This window comes from Aulonocara stuartgranti (assembly GCF_965226115.1).
Source record: "Aulonocara stuartgranti genome assembly, chromosome: 4".
Lineage (NCBI taxonomy): Eukaryota > Metazoa > Chordata > Actinopteri > Cichliformes > Cichlidae > Aulonocara > Aulonocara stuartgranti.
In genome coordinates, this window is record NC_138942.1 from 39,423,876 (window position 1) to 39,443,521 (window position 19,646).

At 43.6% G+C, this 19,646-nt stretch overlaps 1 protein-coding gene across 7 annotated transcripts in view; it reads left to right on the forward strand.

Annotated features, from left to right (window-relative positions):
* LOC309704975 (uncharacterized protein) overlaps positions 1-17,060 on the forward strand; it is a 136,599-nt gene extending 119,539 nt beyond the window's left edge. For all 7 annotated transcript variants that reach the window (XM_082530536.1, XM_082530541.1, XM_082530538.1 and 4 more), the window contains 6 exons: positions 1,221-1,256; positions 3,852-3,899; positions 4,020-4,197; positions 4,292-4,390; positions 4,481-4,558; positions 15,774-17,060. In XM_082530536.1, coding sequence (XP_082386662.1) covers positions 1,221-1,256; positions 3,852-3,899; positions 4,020-4,197; positions 4,292-4,390; positions 4,481-4,558; positions 15,774-15,992 — 658 coding nt within the window. In that variant the 3' untranslated portion in view covers positions 15,993-17,060. The remainder of the gene's footprint in view (positions 1-1,220; positions 1,257-3,851; positions 3,900-4,019; positions 4,198-4,291; positions 4,391-4,480; positions 4,559-15,773) is intronic.
* The last annotated feature ends 2,586 nt before the right edge of the window (positions 17,061-19,646 follow it).

Below are 19,646 nucleotides of genomic sequence, written 5' to 3' on the forward strand. Positions count from 1 at the left end.
GAACTGTCATCTCTCAGAGCTCCTTTAACTTGTGGTGTACCTCAGGGGTCCATTCTAGGCCCCCTGCTGTTTATTCTGTATTTGCTCCCTCTGGGTGATGTGCTGCGCAAACATAATGTGTCCTTCCACACCTTTGCTGATGACATTCAGATCTACCTCCCTCTGAGGTTAGACTGTAAGGACTCTGCAGCCGTTATTCTCCTGTTTGTCTGACATTAAGACCTGGATGGCTCTTAACTTTCTGCATCTAAATGAAAGTAAAACTGAAGTCATTGTGTTTGGGCTTCCTAAAGACCCCAACCTTTCCCTTGATTTTATGGGACCCCTAACTTCCGAATGTACTTCCTCCATTAAGAGCCTCGGTGTTACTTTTGACAGTGCTTTTAAATTTGATAAACAAATCAGCTCCGTAGTCAAGGGATCTTTTTATCATCTATGGATTATAGCTAAAGTCAAGTCTTACCTGTGCAGGAACGATCTAGAAAGGGTGGTCCATGCTTTTATTACTTCACGGCTGGACTACTGTAACTCCCTTTATGCTGGTTTAGATCGTTCCTGTCTGCATCGCCTCCAACTGGTGCAGAACGCTGCTGCTCGCATGCTGACCCGTTCCAAAAAGAGAGACCACGTCACTCGGGTCCTCTGCTCTCTCCACTGGCTCCCAGTTGCTTTTAGGATTGATTTTAAAATTTTACTGCTGGTTTTTAAGGTTCTTAACGGTACTGCACCTCCTTACCTGGCAGAGCTTCTTAGCATTTACCGCCCCAGGAGATCTTTCAGGTCAGCAGACCTGATGCTTTTAGATGTTCCCAGGTACAGACTAAAGACTAGGGGAGAGAGGGCTTTTGCTGTGGCTGCACCCAGACTGTGGAACAGTTTACCTCCTCACACCAGATTCTCCACAAGCCTAGGAACTTTTAAAACTGCTCTTAAAACTCACCTCTTCTCATTGGATTTTAGCAAGGTTTAACTTATTGTTTTCTCAGTGAGGTGTTTTATGTACTTGTGTTTTATTGTATTTTATATTTGTATTTTATTAAACAGCACTTTGGTCAGCCTCGATTGTTTTTAAATGTGCTTTATAAATAAACTTGACTTGACTTGAAAGGCAATGTGAAAATCAGCCGTACCAAAGATCATACTTAACACAATCATGAATATTATTGAGTCTGTGGTCTGACAAGTTTACTCAACTAACCTTTAGTGATCTTTTTAAACAGTAACAGAGAACTGGAAAAGAAACTTCAAGGGACGATGTAAGTGTTACTCTCATTAACTCTGCAGTAATGTACATATGACACAGTGACCAGCACAAACCTAAAGGCTCAGATACTTTAGTAACAGGGACATTGTTGGTCAGGGAACCAGAGACAAACAGGAGCTCAGTCACAGCACTAGACATCAAGGATCAGACACTGCAGTAAAAATCAAAACCCCTGGCTCAGATACAATACTAAAATCAGAGGAGATCCACCCAGAAAAAAGAAGCCAGAGAAAACAACCTCAACTCCAGAACAGGCAGAAACGACAACATAACATCAATGACACGACAGTGAACTGAGGAAAACCGAGGACTTAAATACACAGACTGATGAGGATGATATTGAGAGACCGGTGAGTGAACAGCTGGACATAATTGCACTAACGATATACAGGTACACAGGCTGAAACAGGAAACGGGAAGTGAAAAACATGGAAGTGGCAAAATAAAGTGAACATGACAAAACAGAAAACACTGGGTCAACGACCCAGGAAACCTAAAAACCAGGTGTTATTACTGCCGACGTGATATATAATTTTACTGTATTTATGTTTACCTTTAGCCAGCAGTTTTAAATTTCCCTCAATGTCGCCTTCTCTGGCCCCAGGAAGACAATTGACTATGGTTGCCGGTGTGTCTAGCTTCACATGTCTGAGAACAGAATTCTTGTCTGGCTCTTGATGAAGGTGGTCACACTTTCTCACCCTCCCTTCCCTTATCCTTCCTGCTTGGCTTCCTCATGTCTCTGTCTAGTCTTGTCTACTTTTCTCCCTCTACCCTGGAGGAGTCTCACAGTCTGTACTCTAAAACCAAAAAGAGGAATTATGGATTTGGTCAACTGGTCACTGAATACAAATGACACTCTATCCTACACCTGTAGCTTGCCATCACCAGTGTGTGAATGTGTGTGTGAATGGGTGGATGACTAAATGTGTAAAGTGATATACAAATACAGGCCATTTACCCTCTCCTCAATGAGAAGCCTGGGTTTGCGAGAGCCCATGTGTCCTGGAGGGCCGGATATACAATGGACGGGTGGAAGGACTGGAGGGTGGTGTGCTTGGTGGGACTGTCGATCGAGGACATTGAAGACATCTACCTTTTTGGAGCCATGATAACAAGGTTCTTTCTGATCGGCGCTGGCTTGGCCCTGGCTTAGCGAAGAATAAAGAAAGCGGAAACAGCTATTCAAATCCCCACAAGGCTGCCCAAAATGTTGATTGGAATGATAGAGCGAGCTGTGGCTTCTCAGATTGGGCTCATTAGATGCAGCACGACATCTTGGAGAAGCTTGCGGCTGCTCTGAACACTCATGCTCTATGATCAAACTAGATAACATCTCGGTGTAGCTGGAAAACAGTGTGGAGAGGCTCACGGCTCTTCAACGGGAATGGTGAGGAACCAGTGGTGGACATTACATGGAGTGTACAATTGACATGCCGTGGTTAACACTAAAGCAATAACACCACCATTGTTTCATGCGGCTACAATATTGGTGCCAACTGTGGTCTCAAGGCTGGAGCTGAACATAACAAACAATTCCTCCCTGGATAACAAACTGTGTTTAGACTCTTCGTTCCAAACGCCCTCATACGCTTATCTCCAAGGCTGAGTCGAACGGCGGGTCCCAGCATTTGATTAAATAGCTGCAGGGCAGGATGGCTGTGTCCGCATCAGCTTCCTTCTCACCCCTTACCCACCCCTGTTGCTTCATGCTTCATGATTTTGTGATATGGACATTTATGTGCTCTCCAATAGGAGCCCAGCATGAGTAGAGGTCTCTGTTTTCCCCCCCTCCTTGACTCGCCCATTGTATTGTACATTTCAGTGTTTTTCCATAATACTACCAGTCTCCGACCTGTCTCTCCATGTGGTTTCTGTGTTGGTCCCATTTTGCTGCAGGGCAACTTGCATAGACAAATAAAGGCTTTGTTGAGTTGGCATGACTTGACTTAAATCGCCAATTACCACAGTTTGACCTCCACCGTCACCCAGCCACCCTCTGTCCCCAGCTGTTCAGGGCTTGCCAGGAGACTGCTAGCGGGGACTATGCTACCTTCGGCTGCACCGAGTACAGGGGCCTGGGTAGCTACAGGTGTATCAAGGGTGCAAATCCGAGTCTCCAATTCAGTAATTCTGGCCTCCAGAGCTGCAAATAGGCTACATTTATTACAAGTATCATTACTGTTAAAGGTGGCTGAGGAGTAAATAAACATCTGACACAATGAGGAGAAAAGTGCAGGAGGGACAGGTGAACAGGGCATGCTGCTAGCGAGTCGGCTACAAGCTAGAGAGTGTGCTTTGGATGAAGCACATGAAGATCATACTATGAAAAATAGGTTATCCAATAGATTTTAATTAAATTGCTTTGCAGATAAGCTACTCAAACACACTACTGTGTATTGGAACAGGAACAGGAAGTCTCTACCGTAGAGAAAGCAAATACTAAGTGGGGTTAAGTGCTTAGGGTTAGGATCTATCACTCCTCTATAGATAGCTTATATAAACACTGTAAACCATGTCATAGAAATGTATCCTGCTTGGACTTGACATCCATATATTGGGTTAAACAGTATGATTGACTCTACAGATCAGCTCTAAAGAAGCAAGAAGAAGCGTTTAAATCATTCAAAGACAGGTACTGAACATACACCTTGGACATTAATTTCACTGTGGTAAATCTGACCAAATCTGTAATTGCTATGGAAAAATTATTTCATGCACAGGTTTCATCAAATAGTGAGTGTGTATTTTACAGAGTGGCAGTGGAGGTTGCTCTATCAATACAGACGGGAAAAACAGAGAGCATGAACAGTCCTGTCAGCAAAATCAGACTCAAGGAGATGTACGACGATCTGAGGTTGAACTGGCCCAATATAAAGAAACATCTGAAGTCACAGAAGGAAAACCCAGACTCAGTCAGAGCTCACATTCAGGTACAGTCATGTCTGCTGAAGTGAGTTTATTTTAGTACAGCAATATTGTCCCATACTGCTGTAATTATGTGGAGAAAATGTTTTATAATTCTAGAAAATGTTTGAAACTGCAAGGAAGAAAATGGAGGAAAAGAAGAGACACATAGACCAAGTGTTTGAACTGAGTGATGACAGCAGTGCAATGTTTCATAAGGTACAAACTGTACATCATACTGATAAAACTGCATACAACTGGTTCATTAAAGCTCCTTCTGCACTCCTGAAAGAAACATCTTTGTTTCAGGCTAAAGAATACATAGAGTCAACAACACAGAGTCTGCAGCTGCTGAACTACCAGAGAAGGAAGGAAACTGTTCTGCAGGTTGGTTTTATATATTATTACAGGACTATACATCACGGTACAGTGTATATGTTGGGTCTGTGTTTCCACAAGCCCCGCTAATTCTAGATGTATGTATATGTGTGAACTTCTGTAAGAATGTGTGTGTGTGTGTGTGTGTGTGTGTGTGTGTGTGTGTGTGTGTGTGTGTGTGTGTTATGTGAGAGTGTGTGTGTCAGACCTCCTGCTGACCAAAGGGTCGTAAACCCAGGAAGCTTACATCAAAAGAAACAGATCTTTCAGACAGGATGTAACTACAATAAAACCTCCCCCAGCACAGAGTGGTTGGAGAGGTGGTCAGGATCAAAGGAATGGCTTTGATCCTACTGCTTGAACTAAGACTGTACAAATTTAAGAAACATAATGGCAACATTCAACAATTAGACTTAACAGTATATGTAGAGCATGTTGAACTGGCTGCAAGTAGAGGATCTGTACTTTAAGCTTATCCAAGTAACTTCAGATAGAACTTCACCATTAACCAGGCCATGTAAGGTCAGTAACTCATTTGCAGTATAGTTTCATGGTAACTTATCCTGCACACATATCCATAACAGCAGCCTGCTCACCAAACACTCAGCTCCTCCACTCCTTTTTTTTTGTGATCAACATTTTATTGATTTAAAACGGGGTGGGGGGGGGGGGGGGGTACAGACATATACAGCACAACTGTAAACTGCAGTAGCAAAGCAATCAATAGCAAACAAGGCATAGGGACAGCAAAGAAAAAACACAAAGTTAAAACCAATTATTGCCTCTTCCAGGAGATAACTCTGGGTGAGAAGATTTTCCAAGCGTCAACAGTCATAGGTTGAGCTTTATTTAATTTTGCTGTGGTATGTTCAAAACCAATAACACGGATAAGACATCGTCTCCAGAATGATTCCATACAAATGTCAGGACTGAACCATTGCTTTGTAATAGTCTTCTTTGCAGATGTGAATCCAGCGAACAACATTTTGCATTGTATTTGTTTTAAGGAGATTTCAGAGGTATCATTAAGGAGACAAAGACCAGGATTGGGAACATAAAAAACTTCCAGTACCTCAGATAACACAGAGTTCACAAAGACCCAAAAATTGGATACCACAGGACAGTCCCAAAACATGTGCAAAAATGTGCCAGGTGATGAATCATTGCAGATGTGACAGTGATACATAGCCTGTAGTTTCATCTGGAACCTCCTATAGGATGTAATGTATGTTCTGTGTATGGTTTTGAAATGAATTAATTGATGCGCCAGGTTCTTAGAAGTCAAACTCAGATTAGACCACACTGTATCCCAGTTTATATTAACCTGTAGTTCTCCCAGTTCCCTGACCCAAAGAGATTCAATGGGCAGGGACTTTATACCATGTTCGGCTAATTTGTTGTAGATTTTGGAAACAGAGGGTCTGCCAGAGTTAGGCAGGATCCAGTCCAACATGGGATGAGAGGGAAGAGGAGAGTCCCAGGGGACACCATATACTTTTAAAGCTGATCTGAGCTGCAGATACACAAAGTAAGAAGATGCAGGAAGAGAAAAACGTGTCCTTAAGTCCTGAAATGAGCGAAGGCCTTGGGCGTTGAATAGATCATCAAAAAGGTTTATCCTGAGTGAGAACCAAGAGGGTTGAACAAATGGTCGGCTGCCACATAGTAACTTTAAATTATGCCAGAGTGGTGAGCTTTTACAAAATTTAACTGGAGCACCCAACCGCCTTTCTATTTTCCTCCATACCTGTATAGAGTTGGCAATAATAGGTCCGAATTTGTTGTTGTCTATGCGGTGCTGCCTTGGCGGATTCGATCATTTTCCACGCAGTAGTAGTCTCTGGGTTGACCCACTTACTAAGCGCCCTGATTTGGAATGACCAGTAATAAAACTCGAAGTTTGGTACTGCCAGGCCACCAAACAATTTCGGCCGCTGCAATGTTGACAAACGTATCCTAGGCCTTTTGCCATTCCAAATAAATTTAGACACCGCAGAGTGTATGTCTTTAAAATAAGTTAGAGGAGGAGAGAGTGGCAACATAAAAAAAGGAAATTAAGCCGTGGCAGTATGTTCATCTTTACTGTGTTGATTCTACCCTGAAGCGAAGTTTTTAAACTGTCCCATCTTTGAAAGTCGGATTTGATCTTATTTAGCATAGGAGTAAAATTGTCCTTGATTATCTTTGGAATACTATTATGAATTGAAATGCCCAGATAAGTAAAAGTGCTTTTGATCTGAACACAACCGGGTAAGGAAATTTTCGTAGCTTTAACGTTCAAAGGCATCAAGGCAGATTTCGACCAGTTTATTTTGTAGCCAGATAGAGAGCTGAAATGGTCAAAGTTTTTAATTAATGGATGGACGTCTCATAGTTGTCCAAAAACAAAATAATATCATCCGCATATAGATATGATATGATTTTGACCACCAATTTTTATGGGAGAAATTGTGGACTGTCTAATGGCTTGTGCTAAGGGCTCTAGAGAGAGGCAGAACAGGAGAGGAGAGAGAGGGCAACCCTGTGTTACGGATTCAAATATTGGGGATGGATACAAGAGGAAAAACCAAAATAACAACACTGGTCCGGCCGGGTTAAGTCAAACGATGATTTTAATGATCACACGCATGGGAGATGGACACCGTACACAGACAGCATCAGATCTCAAAATGGTGGAGCATTGATCAAACTCTTATAGCCTCTAGTGGCCCCCACCTATTCATAAAAGCCTAAACATTCACATTCTTTCTCTCACACAGCGCCTAAGCTATGACCTTGGCTCCCTGTTTATCTGCTCGTGCTGAGATGGGGCAGAAAACCTCTCCAGTATGCTCTGTTCTCTTCTAATCAGACAAATAAGGCGATGACTTTCTGCGAACACTATTTCTTATAACTCACTACTAGACCAGGTCCCCTGTTAAGACACTAGCAAGAGGTGAGTGATATAGTGTTTTAATCATAGCAACAAATTTCTGCTTAAACCCAAAGTGTTTTAATACCATCCACATATAATCCCACTCTAGCCTATCAAAGGCTTTTTCTGCATCAAGTGAAAATACTGCACGTGGATTTTGATAGCTGTTAGCGGCATCTATGATGTGCAACAGCCGTCTTATGTTATCAAATGCAAGCCGCCCTCAGATAAATCCTGTCTGGTCTGCATTGACTAAAACATGGATAACTCTTTCCAAGCGCAATGCGAGAGCTTTTGCAAATACTTTGAGATCAGTTGTGAGCAGCGATATCGGTCTGAAACTAGAGCACTCAAGAGGGTCCTTTCCCTTTTTTAAGAGAAGGGTAATAAGTGCTGTTTTCTGGTCTCTATGGAAAGACCCGTTCCGGATTGCAAAATTAAATGAGCCAAGCATGAGCGAGCCTGTTGTATCCCAAAGTTCTAGAAATAGTTCTGGCGAAAGGCCATCCAGTCCAGGTGATTTACCTTTGTTAAGGTCTTTCAGCGCTCTATGCAGCTCATCTAGAGTTAATGGGGCCTCTAGCTCATCCTGATCTGCTTGTGGAACATGAGGTAGATCCAGATTTTCGAGAAAGCTATTACAGGTAGTATCCTTAAAATTGATATCTGATTTATACAGATTTACAAAAAATGACGAGAAAGTGGTGTTAATGGACTGAGGATTTGTCGTAATTTTACCGTTTGCAGCTGTTATAGCTGGAATATGTGCCCTTGTTTCACATTCTTTAAGCATAAGTGCCAACAAATGACTAGGACACTCTGATTCAAAATGGTACTTCTGTCTAGTTCTATGCAAGATGAACTCTGCTTTGGACAAGGTTATTGCATCATATTCTTCTTTTAGTGAAGCTAGGAGTGTAGACTGATCGTCCGACCGGCTAAGTTTTTGCAGATTCTGTAAATATTCCATCTGATTTTCTAGATTGGAAACCTGAGCAAGTTTTGTTTTTTCCAGCATGGAGGAGAATGAGATGGAAAAGCCACGAATGAAACATTTTGTAGTCTCCCATAAGACTTGTGGGTCGATATCCTCATTAGCGTTGATATCTAAAAAATCCTTCAGCTGGAGCTTAAGCATGCTGAGAAAGGTAGAGTTAGTTAATAGGGACGTATTAAAGCGCCACCTGGGGGCCCTATTCTTTGAATTGGGCAGATCGACAGAGCATAACAAAGCTGAATGATCTGATATCAAGATTGGCTGAATAGAAATAGATGTATCACCTGAAACTAAGGAAGGACTAACAAAAACGTAATCTATCCTAGAGAATGTCTTATGTCTATTAGAAAAGAATGTATAATCCCTAATGTCGAAATTCTGCATCCGCCAAAGGTCGATGAGATTAAGATCTTTTATAAGTGTATTCAACAGAGAAGATGAGAGATTAGCTACTGCATCTGAATGAGATTTATCTAAAACGGGGTTGACAACGGCATTGAAGTCTCCACCCAACACTATGGAATAATCATTGTATTCTAATAGTGTATTGGCAATATAAGTAAAAAAGTCCCTGTCTGGCTCATTTGGACAGTATACAGATACGAATACCAGTTTATGGTTTAAGATACTGCCAATTACAAGTGCCAGCCGGCCGTTTTCATCACTCGTGCTATACCTGGTAGTAAGGTCGAATTTTCTCTTCAGCAAGATACAGACACCCTTGGTTTTATTTGGGGCAGAGGACGAAGCTATTAGTTTGTAGTGTTTGTTTTGAAAACGTGTCACATCACCTTGTTTCAGATGTGTTTCTTGGATTAAAGCAATGTCAGCCTTTTTACGGTATAGGTACTCAAGGACACGTGTCCGCTTAATAGCGGCGTTAAGACCATTAACGTTAAGTGACAGAATAATCAATGGTAGCATCGGTACGGCAAGTGTCCAAGAATGGTCCAAATGTGAATATAGCAAGAGAGGAACGTCAATGTGTAGTAAAATATAAGCCCACCATACCCCTGCCAAGTACTGCAATGTTTCACTAGTGCTACTGGAATTTTAACTTTGCATAGAGATATGTCTGCAAGGGAGGGGACAGGGGAGGAAAAAACTATATACAAAAGCTGGTGCAGACCGCACAGAGCTCCCTCCATAGGTCTGCTAAAACACAAACTTCTGATTGATTCGTGACCGGTCCTTCCACTCCAACACAAAAAACTTGAGGGTCAGACGTGCACACATAGTCAACGAAAATTAAGTGGGTAAGTATATCCCACACCCTCCCGACTGAGTGAACTTATTTTATAAAGCGAGAGAATGAATATAAAATATAAACATAAAAATTTGAATAAAAAAATAAAATAAAATAATACAAACGTATCTTATATATGTACAGTAACAACAGCCAGCAAATGTTTGACCATGATAAGCTCAAAGAAAAGTAAAATAAATAATTAAAAAAACAAACAAACAAACATATATATATATATATATATATATATATATATATATATATATATATATATAACCACTACTCTGGATAGCGTAGTGGTTAGACTGCACGCCTTTGGAACAGAGGATCGCAAGTTCGATTCCTTCCTGGGGCGTCTGTATCCAGTAAGGGTCCTAAGGCTAGACCCCCTATGCTAAGTAAGCCTACCGCAGACATGAGCGAGACAGATAAATATGAAGGCGTGCCGGCTCGGCTCGCCCGGATCAACAAGGTCCGCGTCAGGGGTTGAGGAACCAGGGCACCCTGACGAAAAGTGGGCTACTGGAACAAGAAGGCATCAGTGGGCAAGAGACGAAAACAGGGCTTTGTTGGAAAGCTACTAGGCAAGTAACCCCGGCGGAAGGGGCTACATGAATAGGATGAGGGACCTATGGATTCTTCGATACCCAACATCCACAATGACGGCGAAACAACTAGTAGCTCAGTGTTCCAACATTCTCACAGCTAGAGTTTACTAGAGAGAACAATAAGAGACGGAGCAATACTGGAAGAGCATATGGGAGAAGGACGCAACCCGTAGCGGCAATGCTCAGTGGCTAGTGGATCTGAGGGCAGACCACAGCAACCTCCCTGAACAGGGTCCAGTAACCATCACAGTGGCAGATATGAAGAGTTGGACAGCACCAGGGCCCGACATGGTTCACGCCTACTGGCTAAAGAAGCTGACTGCACTCCACGAGCGTCTGGCAGCACAAATGAACCAGCTGCTAGTTAACGAGACACCCGGAATGGCTAACCGAAGGTCGGACGGTCCTGATCCCCAAGGACCCCAAGAAGGGACCGGTCCCCTCCAACTACCGACCAATAACCTGCCTCAGTACTACATGGAAGCTCCTGTCAGGCATCATATCGGCTAAGATGAACAGGCACATGGGTCAATACATGAGCGGGACACAGAAAGGAATTGGCAAGAATACCAGAGGCGCAAAACACCAGCTACTGGTAGACAGAACAGTCAGCCGAGACTGCAAGACCAGACTGACCAACCTGTGCACTGCCTGGATTGATTACAAGACGGCCTATGACTCAATGCCCCACAGCTGGATACTGGAATGCCTAGAATTGTACAAGATCAATGGGACCCTAAGAGCCTTCATCAGGAACTCAATGGGGATGTGGCGTACAACACTAGAGGTCAACTCCAAGCCCATAGCACAAGTCACCATCAAGTGCGGGATCTACCAAGGAGATGCTCTGTCCCCACTGCTGTTCTGCATAGGCCTGAACCCCCTCAGTGAGATCATTAACAAGACTGGCTACGGATACCGACTACGGAACGGAGCAGTTGTCAGCCACCTCCTGTACATGGATGACATCAAGCTGTATGCCAAGAGTGAACGAGACATCGATTCACTGATCCACACTACCAGGCTATACAGCAATGACATTGGAATGTCGTTCGGACTGGGGAAGTGTAGTCGGATGGTAACAAAGAGAGGGAAGGTAGTCAGAACTGAGGGGATTGAACTACCAGAAGGCAACATTGCAGACATAGAGGACAGTTACAAGTACCTGGGGATCCCGCAGGCGAATGGGAACCATGAAGAGGCCGCTAGAAAAGCTGCAACCACCAAGTACCTGCAGAGGGTCAGGCAAGTACTGAGGAGTCAGCTGAATGGTAAGAACAAGATCCGGGCCATCAACACGTTCGCCCTGCCCGTGATAAGGTACCCTGCTGGGGTAATAGGCTGGCCAAAGGAGGAGATAGAAGCCACTGACATAAAGACAAGAAAGCTCCTTACCATGCATGGAGGGTTTCACCCCAAGTCCAGCACCCTGAGGCTGTACGCTAAGCAGAAGGAAGGGGGCCGGGGACTGGTGAGTGTCAGCACCACAGTCCAGGATGAGACAACGAACATCCAAGAATACATTGGGAAGATGGCCCCAACTGACCGAGTGCTCAGTGAATACCTCAGGCAGCAGAAACCCAAGAAAGAGGAGGGAGACGAGGAACCATCATGGAAGGACAGGCCCCTGCACGGTATGTACCACCGGCAGATAGAGGAGGTGGCTGATATCCAGAAATCCTACCAGTGGCTGGACAAAGCTGGACTGAAAGACAGCACAGAGGCACTAATCATGGCAGCACAAGAACAAGCTCTGAGTACAAGATCCATAGAGGCTGGGGTCTATCACACCAGGCAAGACCCCAGGTGCAGGCTGTGTAAAGATGCCCCAGAGACAATCCAGCACATAAAGGCAGGGTGCAAGATCCTAGAAGGCAGGGCATACATGGAACGCCATAACCAAGTGGCCGGCATAGTGTACAGGAACATCTGTGCCGAGTATAACCTGGAAGTCCCGAGGTCAAAATGGGAGATGCCCCCAAGGGTGGTGGAGAATGACCGAGCTAAGATCCTGTGGGACTTCCAGATACAGACGGACAAAATGGTGGTGGCTAACCAACCGGACATAGTGGTGGTAGACAAACAGAAGAAGACGGCCATAGTGATCGATGTAGCGGTTCCGAATGACAGCAATATCAGGAAGAAGGAACACGAGAAGCTGGAGAAATACCAAGGGCTCAGAGAAGAGCTCGAGAGGATGTGGAGGGTGAAGGTAATGGTGGTCCCCGTGGTAATCGGAGCACTAGGTGCGGTGACTCCCAAGCTAGGCGAGTGGCTCCAGCAGATCCCGGGAATAACATCGGAGATCTCTGTCCAGAAGAGCGCAGTCCTGGGAACAGCTAAGATACTGCGCAGGACCCTCAAGCTCCCAGGCCTCTGGTAGAGGACCCGAGCTTGAAGGATAAACCGCCCGCAGGGGCGTGCTGGGTGTTATATATATATATATATATATATATATATACACACAGTGGGGCAAAAAAGTATTTAGTCAGCCACCGATTGTGCAAGTTCCCCCACTTAAAATGATGACAGAGGTCAGTAATTTGCACCAGAGGTACATGTCAACTGTGAGAGACAGAATGTGAAAAAAAAAATCCATGAATTCACATGGTAGGATTTGTAAAGAATTTATCCGTAAATCAGGGTGGAAAATAAGTATTTGGTCACCTCAAACATGGAAAATCTCTGGCTCTCACAGACCTGTAACGTCTTCTGTAAGACGCTTTTCTGTCCCCCACTCGTTACCTGTATGAATGGCACCTGTTTGAACTCATCATCTGTATAAAAGACACCTGTCCACAGCCTCAAACAGTCAGACTCCAAACTCCGCCATGGCCAAGACCAAAGAGCTCTCGAAGGACACCAGGAAAAGTATTGTAGACCTTCACAAGACTGGGAAGAGTGAATCTACAATAGGCTAACCCTAACCCTAGGCAAGCAGCTTGGTGTGAAGAAATCAACTGTGGGAGGAATCATCAGAAAATGGAAGACATACAAGACCACTGATAATCTCCCACGATCTGGGGCTCCACGCAAGATCTCATCCCGTGAGGTCAAAATGATCATGAGAACGGTGAGCAAAGATCCCAGAACCACACGGGGGGACCTGGTGAATGACCTGCAGAGAGCTGGGACCAAAGTAACAAAGGTCACCATCAGTAACACACTAAAACGGCAGGGAATCAAATCCCGCAGTGCCAGACGTGTTCCGCTGCTGAAGCCAGTGCATGTCCAGGCCCGTCTGAAGTTTGCCAGAGAGCACATGGATGATACAGCAGAGGATTGGGAGAATGTCATGTGGTCAGATGAAACCAAAGTAGAACTTTTTGCTATAAACTCAACTCGTCGTGTTTGGAGGACGAAGAATACTGAGTTGCATCCCAAGAACACCATACCTACTGTGAAGCATGGGAGTGGAAACATCATGCTATGGGGCTGTTTTTCTGCCAAGGTGGACATGACGACTGATCTGTGTTAAGGACAGAATGAATGGGGCCACGTATCGTGAGATTTTGAGCCAAAACCTCCTTCCATCAGTGAGAACTTTGAAGATGAAACGAGGCTGGGTCTTCCAACATGACAATGATCCAAAACACACCGCCCGGGCAACAAAGGAATGGCTCCGTAAGAAGCATTTGAAAGCCTAGCCAGTCTCCAGACCTCAACCCCATAGAAAATCTGTGGCGGGAGTTGAAAGTCCGTGTTGCTCGGCGACAGCCCTAAAACATCACTGCTCTCGAGAAGATCTGCATGGAGGAATGGGCCAAAATACCAGCTACTGTGTGTGCAAACCTGGTAAAGACCTATAGTAAACGTTTGACCTCTGTTATTGCCAACAAAGGTTATGTTACAAAGTATTGAGTTGTATTTTTGTTATTGACCAAATACTTATTTGCCACCCTGATTTACCAATAAATTCTTTACAAATCCTACCATGTGAATTCATGGATTTTTTTTTTCACATTCTGTCTCTCACAGTTGACGTGTACCTCTGGTGCAAATTACTGACCTCACTGTATATATACACACATTCACACATTCACACATACACATACACATGCATATATACACAAAATAAAATAAGATAAAATCCAAAAATAAATAAAAAGTACCCCTGGTAGGGGCGAAGCAAGTCACTAAATTAAATGTAACCAACCTTAACCCATGAAAGTGATCCTGCCGTCAACCTAGTTGAGGCCTGCTGCAACTAAAACAGGTCAACTAACTGGCGTTCAGTCATTCATGTCCACTAAGTTGCCTTCTCCTGCATGCTGATTGCCAACCTTTTTTGCCGCGCTGTTTAGATCGGGAGGAAAAGCGGGGACTCCATCAACACTGCGGCGTTGCAGGATTCAGCTTTCGCGGCAGGGAGTTAATGAAATCTTCTGCCAGTTGAGGGGATTCGAATGCCATCTTCTTACCACCGTGCTCTATCTTCATCACGGCGGGGTAAATGAGGAATGGTTCCAGGCCATAGCCGTAGCCTTCTTCATGACAGGAGAGAAACTCTTCCTCTTTGCTGTTGTAGTCGGACTGAAGTCAGGGAAGAAAAGAAGAGTGGTGTTGGTGGCATGCTTCACTGGATATGCTTTGCGTGCCCCTTTGAGAATTGCCGATCTGTCCTGCCACCGTAATAATCTGAAGATTAGGGTACGAGGCTTCTTGGTATTAGTATCGCAGCTGTCGTATACCCGATGCGCTCGTTCGATGTCGCGCCCCTCCAACGACGGAATCCTTTTGGGGAGATTAGCCTTAATATAGCCAACTGTATCCGAGCCCTCCAGCATTTCAGGTAAGCCAACAAGCCTGATGTTATTCCTGCGACCCCTGTCCTCCAGATCTGTAAGCTTTGTCGTGAGTAGGTCGAGTTGTTTCTTCAGATCGATAACCGATCGTCTGTCCTCACGCGCGGCAGCTTGCACTGAGTCCACTCGGTCTTGAGTGCGTTTAGCCATTGCAGCTACCCTCTCGATTTCCCCGCTAACATTATTTACCACTTCATTGGTCTTTTGAAGGTCTGTGCATAGGTCGCGCAGAGCAGGAATCAAGATAGAGTCCATAGCTTCCCTGACTGCCGAGGCAACCACTGAATCGAGGGACTTTTGTTGTTCCTGAAGTGCTAGCTTTACACCTTTAGCAATAGCCGCGTCGAGGTCTTCCTTAGTGACGGAGGAATCTTTAAAGTTCTTCTTTAAGGGAGACTGAGCAATCTCCCTTTTCCGTGAGTCTCTGGTTGAAGAGGTGTCCATAGTGGGATCGGCGTCGAGATAACTAATTTATATGACAGGATAGTGATAAACAGTGACAATGTGTGCAGAGCTAAAAACTATGCTGTCATTCCTGCCGACGGGTCACATGATCCTCCGAGCTCCTCCACTCCTGAAACATTCTGCAGATGTGAAAGGGACTCTGTAGTTTGTGAAAGCTGACCAACAACCTCTCACACCTCATCCTTCTAGGCTCTGGTTCCTGTTCCTGAAGGTGGAAGACATCAGGATGTTATGGTTAAGTTTGCCGCTGAATGCTGCTGGTTGGGGTGCCTGATGGCTTTAAGCAGTCCTCCTCTTCAGCCAAACTGGCAGAACCATGATCCTTGGATGGACACTTGGAACATTTTACCACGAGACATCAGAGCTTTGGACCTGCAGAGAAGTGATTCAGACAGACAGTCAGTCTGAGTTATGTTAAAAACACTTTTCTCATTGAAATACTACTGTGTAACCAAACTGCAAAGTATAATCTTTCAACCTTTTTCACAAGAATGAAAACTCTTTTCAGGACCTAGAATTATGGGGACCTGGTGTACTAGTATCTTAATGTATACCATTCATCATTTTCTGTCACTTATCCAATTCACTGTACAATTCAAAGTCTGCTGCGATAGGTAGGGAGGTGGAATACACCTAGGACAAGTTGCCAGACTGAAAATTTGTATTTACCTTGAAAGAAAATGTGGGTTTTGGTATTATTAATTCTTTACTTTATTATTATTATTATTTTAATAAAATGATTAAGGTATTTTGTAGAAGTAAATATTATTAATAGTACTGTGTAATTCCTCATTTTCCAAATAATCACATTTTTGCTCTTGATTAACTTAATTATTTGTATAAGTGGGATAATGAAAGTCACCAATATAAGGGGTATTTTCTAGTTTCATTGTGCTTCTAAAATGTATGTATTGATAAAAAAATGTATTGTGTTAACACGTAGTTCAATGTACTGTACCAACCATTTGAACCTGCTGGGAGTGAAATGGTAAATGGACTGGTTCTTATATAGCGCTTTTCCACTCTTCTGAGCACTCAAAGCGCTTTACACAACTTGTGCATTCACCCATTCACACCCATTCGCACAAGCACAACTGACATTTACACACATTCATACTCCGATGAATGCATCGGAGAGCAATTTCGGGTTAGTATCTTGCCCAAGGATATTTGGCATGCAGACTAGGGGAAGCCGGGAATCGAACCACCAACCTTCCGATCAGTAGATGACCTGCTCTACCACCTGAGCCACAGCCACACTGTACTTATGCAGATAGATATTTAAAAGAGGGACAAGGAGGAGTACAACATCAAGAGAGTTTGCAGAACCAGCTGAAGACCGTTTTAAGGTATTAAATGTCAGTCAGGTGCTGGCTGCGGTGCCTGACTCTCCACCAGCCCGTTATTACTCTTTTTTTTATTTTGTAATGATGTTTGCATTCCTGGTTTTCAATAAAGAACTGATTAAACTCTAAAGCTCTGAATATTGCTGCTATTGTTTCCCCAAAAAATATTTATAGTCAATTCAATTCAATTTTAGGGTTAGGGGTTTGTTTGTTTTTTTGTTTCCATTCATTAGTGTAGCTTTACACTGGTCAAGTAGGGCATTAATGATTTAAAATGTCCATAATAATTGGGATTAAGTTAGACTAAATCTAAAAAAGAGGTGAGAGAGAGAGAGAGAGAGAGGAGAAGGAAGAGCCCGGAGGGGTCCGCCAGCCCGGCAGGGTCCCCTCCCCGCCGGATCGGGCTGTCACTCACCCCCCCCCTCCCTCCGCCCCCAAGAGATGGACAGACAGAGGGGGGAGAAGAGTGATGAAACAGAACAAATCCATCTAAATTAAGTCTAACCACGGTCAGGTTTAGGATTCAAAATCCTTGGTCAGGACATCCCACGGTTAGGCTCAGAATTGGATTCCTTGGCTAAGGTCCCCTATGGTTAAGTTTAGGAATCCTGGGTAAGGATGTCTTTGATTTGATATGATTTCGTTCCATTTCATACGTACATATATATTTATGTACTTATTTAGGGTTAGGGCTTGAGTGGGGTTAGGGGGAGGAAGGTTGGGAGGATGGGGTTAGGGTTAGGGGGGTAGGGTTAGGGTAGGGGAATTGATTCCTCCTACGAGGGTAGAAGGAAGGTGCACGGGCCATCCCACGGGAGAACCCCCGATCCCTGTCTGGGTTCTCAAGGAAGAAACGGCGTCGTCTTCCGTAGCGGACTACTTGCCACTCGTCCGCCATGACGAGTGGTTTTTAAATTACCACTTTAAATATAAATGAAATATAACAAAATTGTTTTTAAACAACTAAAAGAGAGCCCAAAGGCTTCAAAAACCCTTAAAATAAAACACCGTAAATTCGGTTCCAAACAACTAAAAGAGAGCCCAAAGGCTTAAAAATCCCTAAACTAAAATACCGTAAATTCGGTCCCAAACAACGAAAAGAGAGCCCAAAGGCTTACAAATCCCTTAAAAGAAAACCGTGTATTCGGTTGTTTAGTATAAACAAAAATAAAAAATTCTGCAAACAACTAAAAGAGAGCACCGGGGCTTGAAAATCCCTAAAAACAAAAAAAACCGTGTTTTCCGGTTGAAAAAAATCAAACGTGCCTCAGGCAACGTTTCGACCTTAAAAGGTCTTCCTCAGGCCTGTGAGGCACGAAAGAAAATAAAACCAACAAAAATCCAAGCGCTCAAAACAATGGCTGGCTGCTGGAGATGTGCACTGTTTGGCTGTCGAAAGCAGAATGAGCTCTCTCTCCTGCCTGCGCTCCTTTTATACCCTCTGGTCTGTTGTGCGTTTTAAACCGTTCTTTTTAAATGTTTTTCCAGTTTCCCTGTGTCCTTTTAAAATTAGGGCTTGACATTATACTAAAATGAATTATACAACATGAACTGAAATTATACACTATTTAAATTAATTAATTTATTTATTTATTAGCGTGAGTACTTATTTAATATTTGAGTGTATAATTTTATATTTATACTTTGACAGTACAATAATGAATTTACTGTCATTAATTCAACCCCTTTACATAAGATTAAAATATTTAAATATTCCAACCTGATATTAGGGTTGGACATAAAGCCAATTGGGGTTATTAGGGGAAGAGGGGAAAGGTTAGGGTTAGGGAAAGGGAACATGGGTGGGGTTAGGGTTAGGGGAAGGGAAGGGGTTGGGAGAAGGTAAGATGGGGGTCCGATTGCCGAAGGCAATCGGGTCCCAAATGCACGGGCCATTCCTGCTCCCGGCTCAAGGAACCATGTCCCAAACTTGGTGCCCTGAAAAAGGGATTATGATAGCATCCTGGACATCAGGTTTACATTGTGATCAGCCCCAGATGGGGGGGGGGAAGAAAAAGAAAAAGAGGGAGAGCGAGAGGTAAGAGGGAGAGAGAGAGAGGGAGGGAGGGAGGGAGGGTGGAGTATGGAGCTGAGGGTTATTCCAATATAGGGTTAAAATGGTTAAGGTTAGGATTGAACTTAAGGTTAGGCTTCAAGGATAAGATTAAAATCAGCACAGGGTTAGAATTGGTTAGGGTCAGAATAAAACTCATGGTCAGGATGTTACAGCAAATATATACAGACAGGTGGAGTGTTGGTGACAATGATAATAATAATGAACATGGCAAACACAGGAGAAACAGAACAGTAATAATAAACAAGAATATACATTATGTGGACTTTATGTCCTTTAAAAACTTTTTTCATTTAACCCCTTAGGGTGTACAGTGTCCAGTTTTGCAATCCAGAGTCTTTCAGCCTTCCTCCTCTGCTGAGTAGTCCATCTGGGATTTGCCTGTGTTACTGTTGCTCTGACAGATTCCCAGCCGTGTGATAGGAAGTGTTTAACCAGTTGTGTGTGTGTGTTTTTCTTCCTTAACACATTGTATCTATGCTGGGTAAATCTTGTCAGGATCGTGTTGCCTGTTTCTCCCACATACTGGATTCCACATTTGCTACAAGTGATAACATATATACAATTCTTGGAGCGTGGAGTCCCATTAGCCTGTGAGCAGAATACATTTCCATTTGAGAAACTCCTCACCCATTTCTGGTG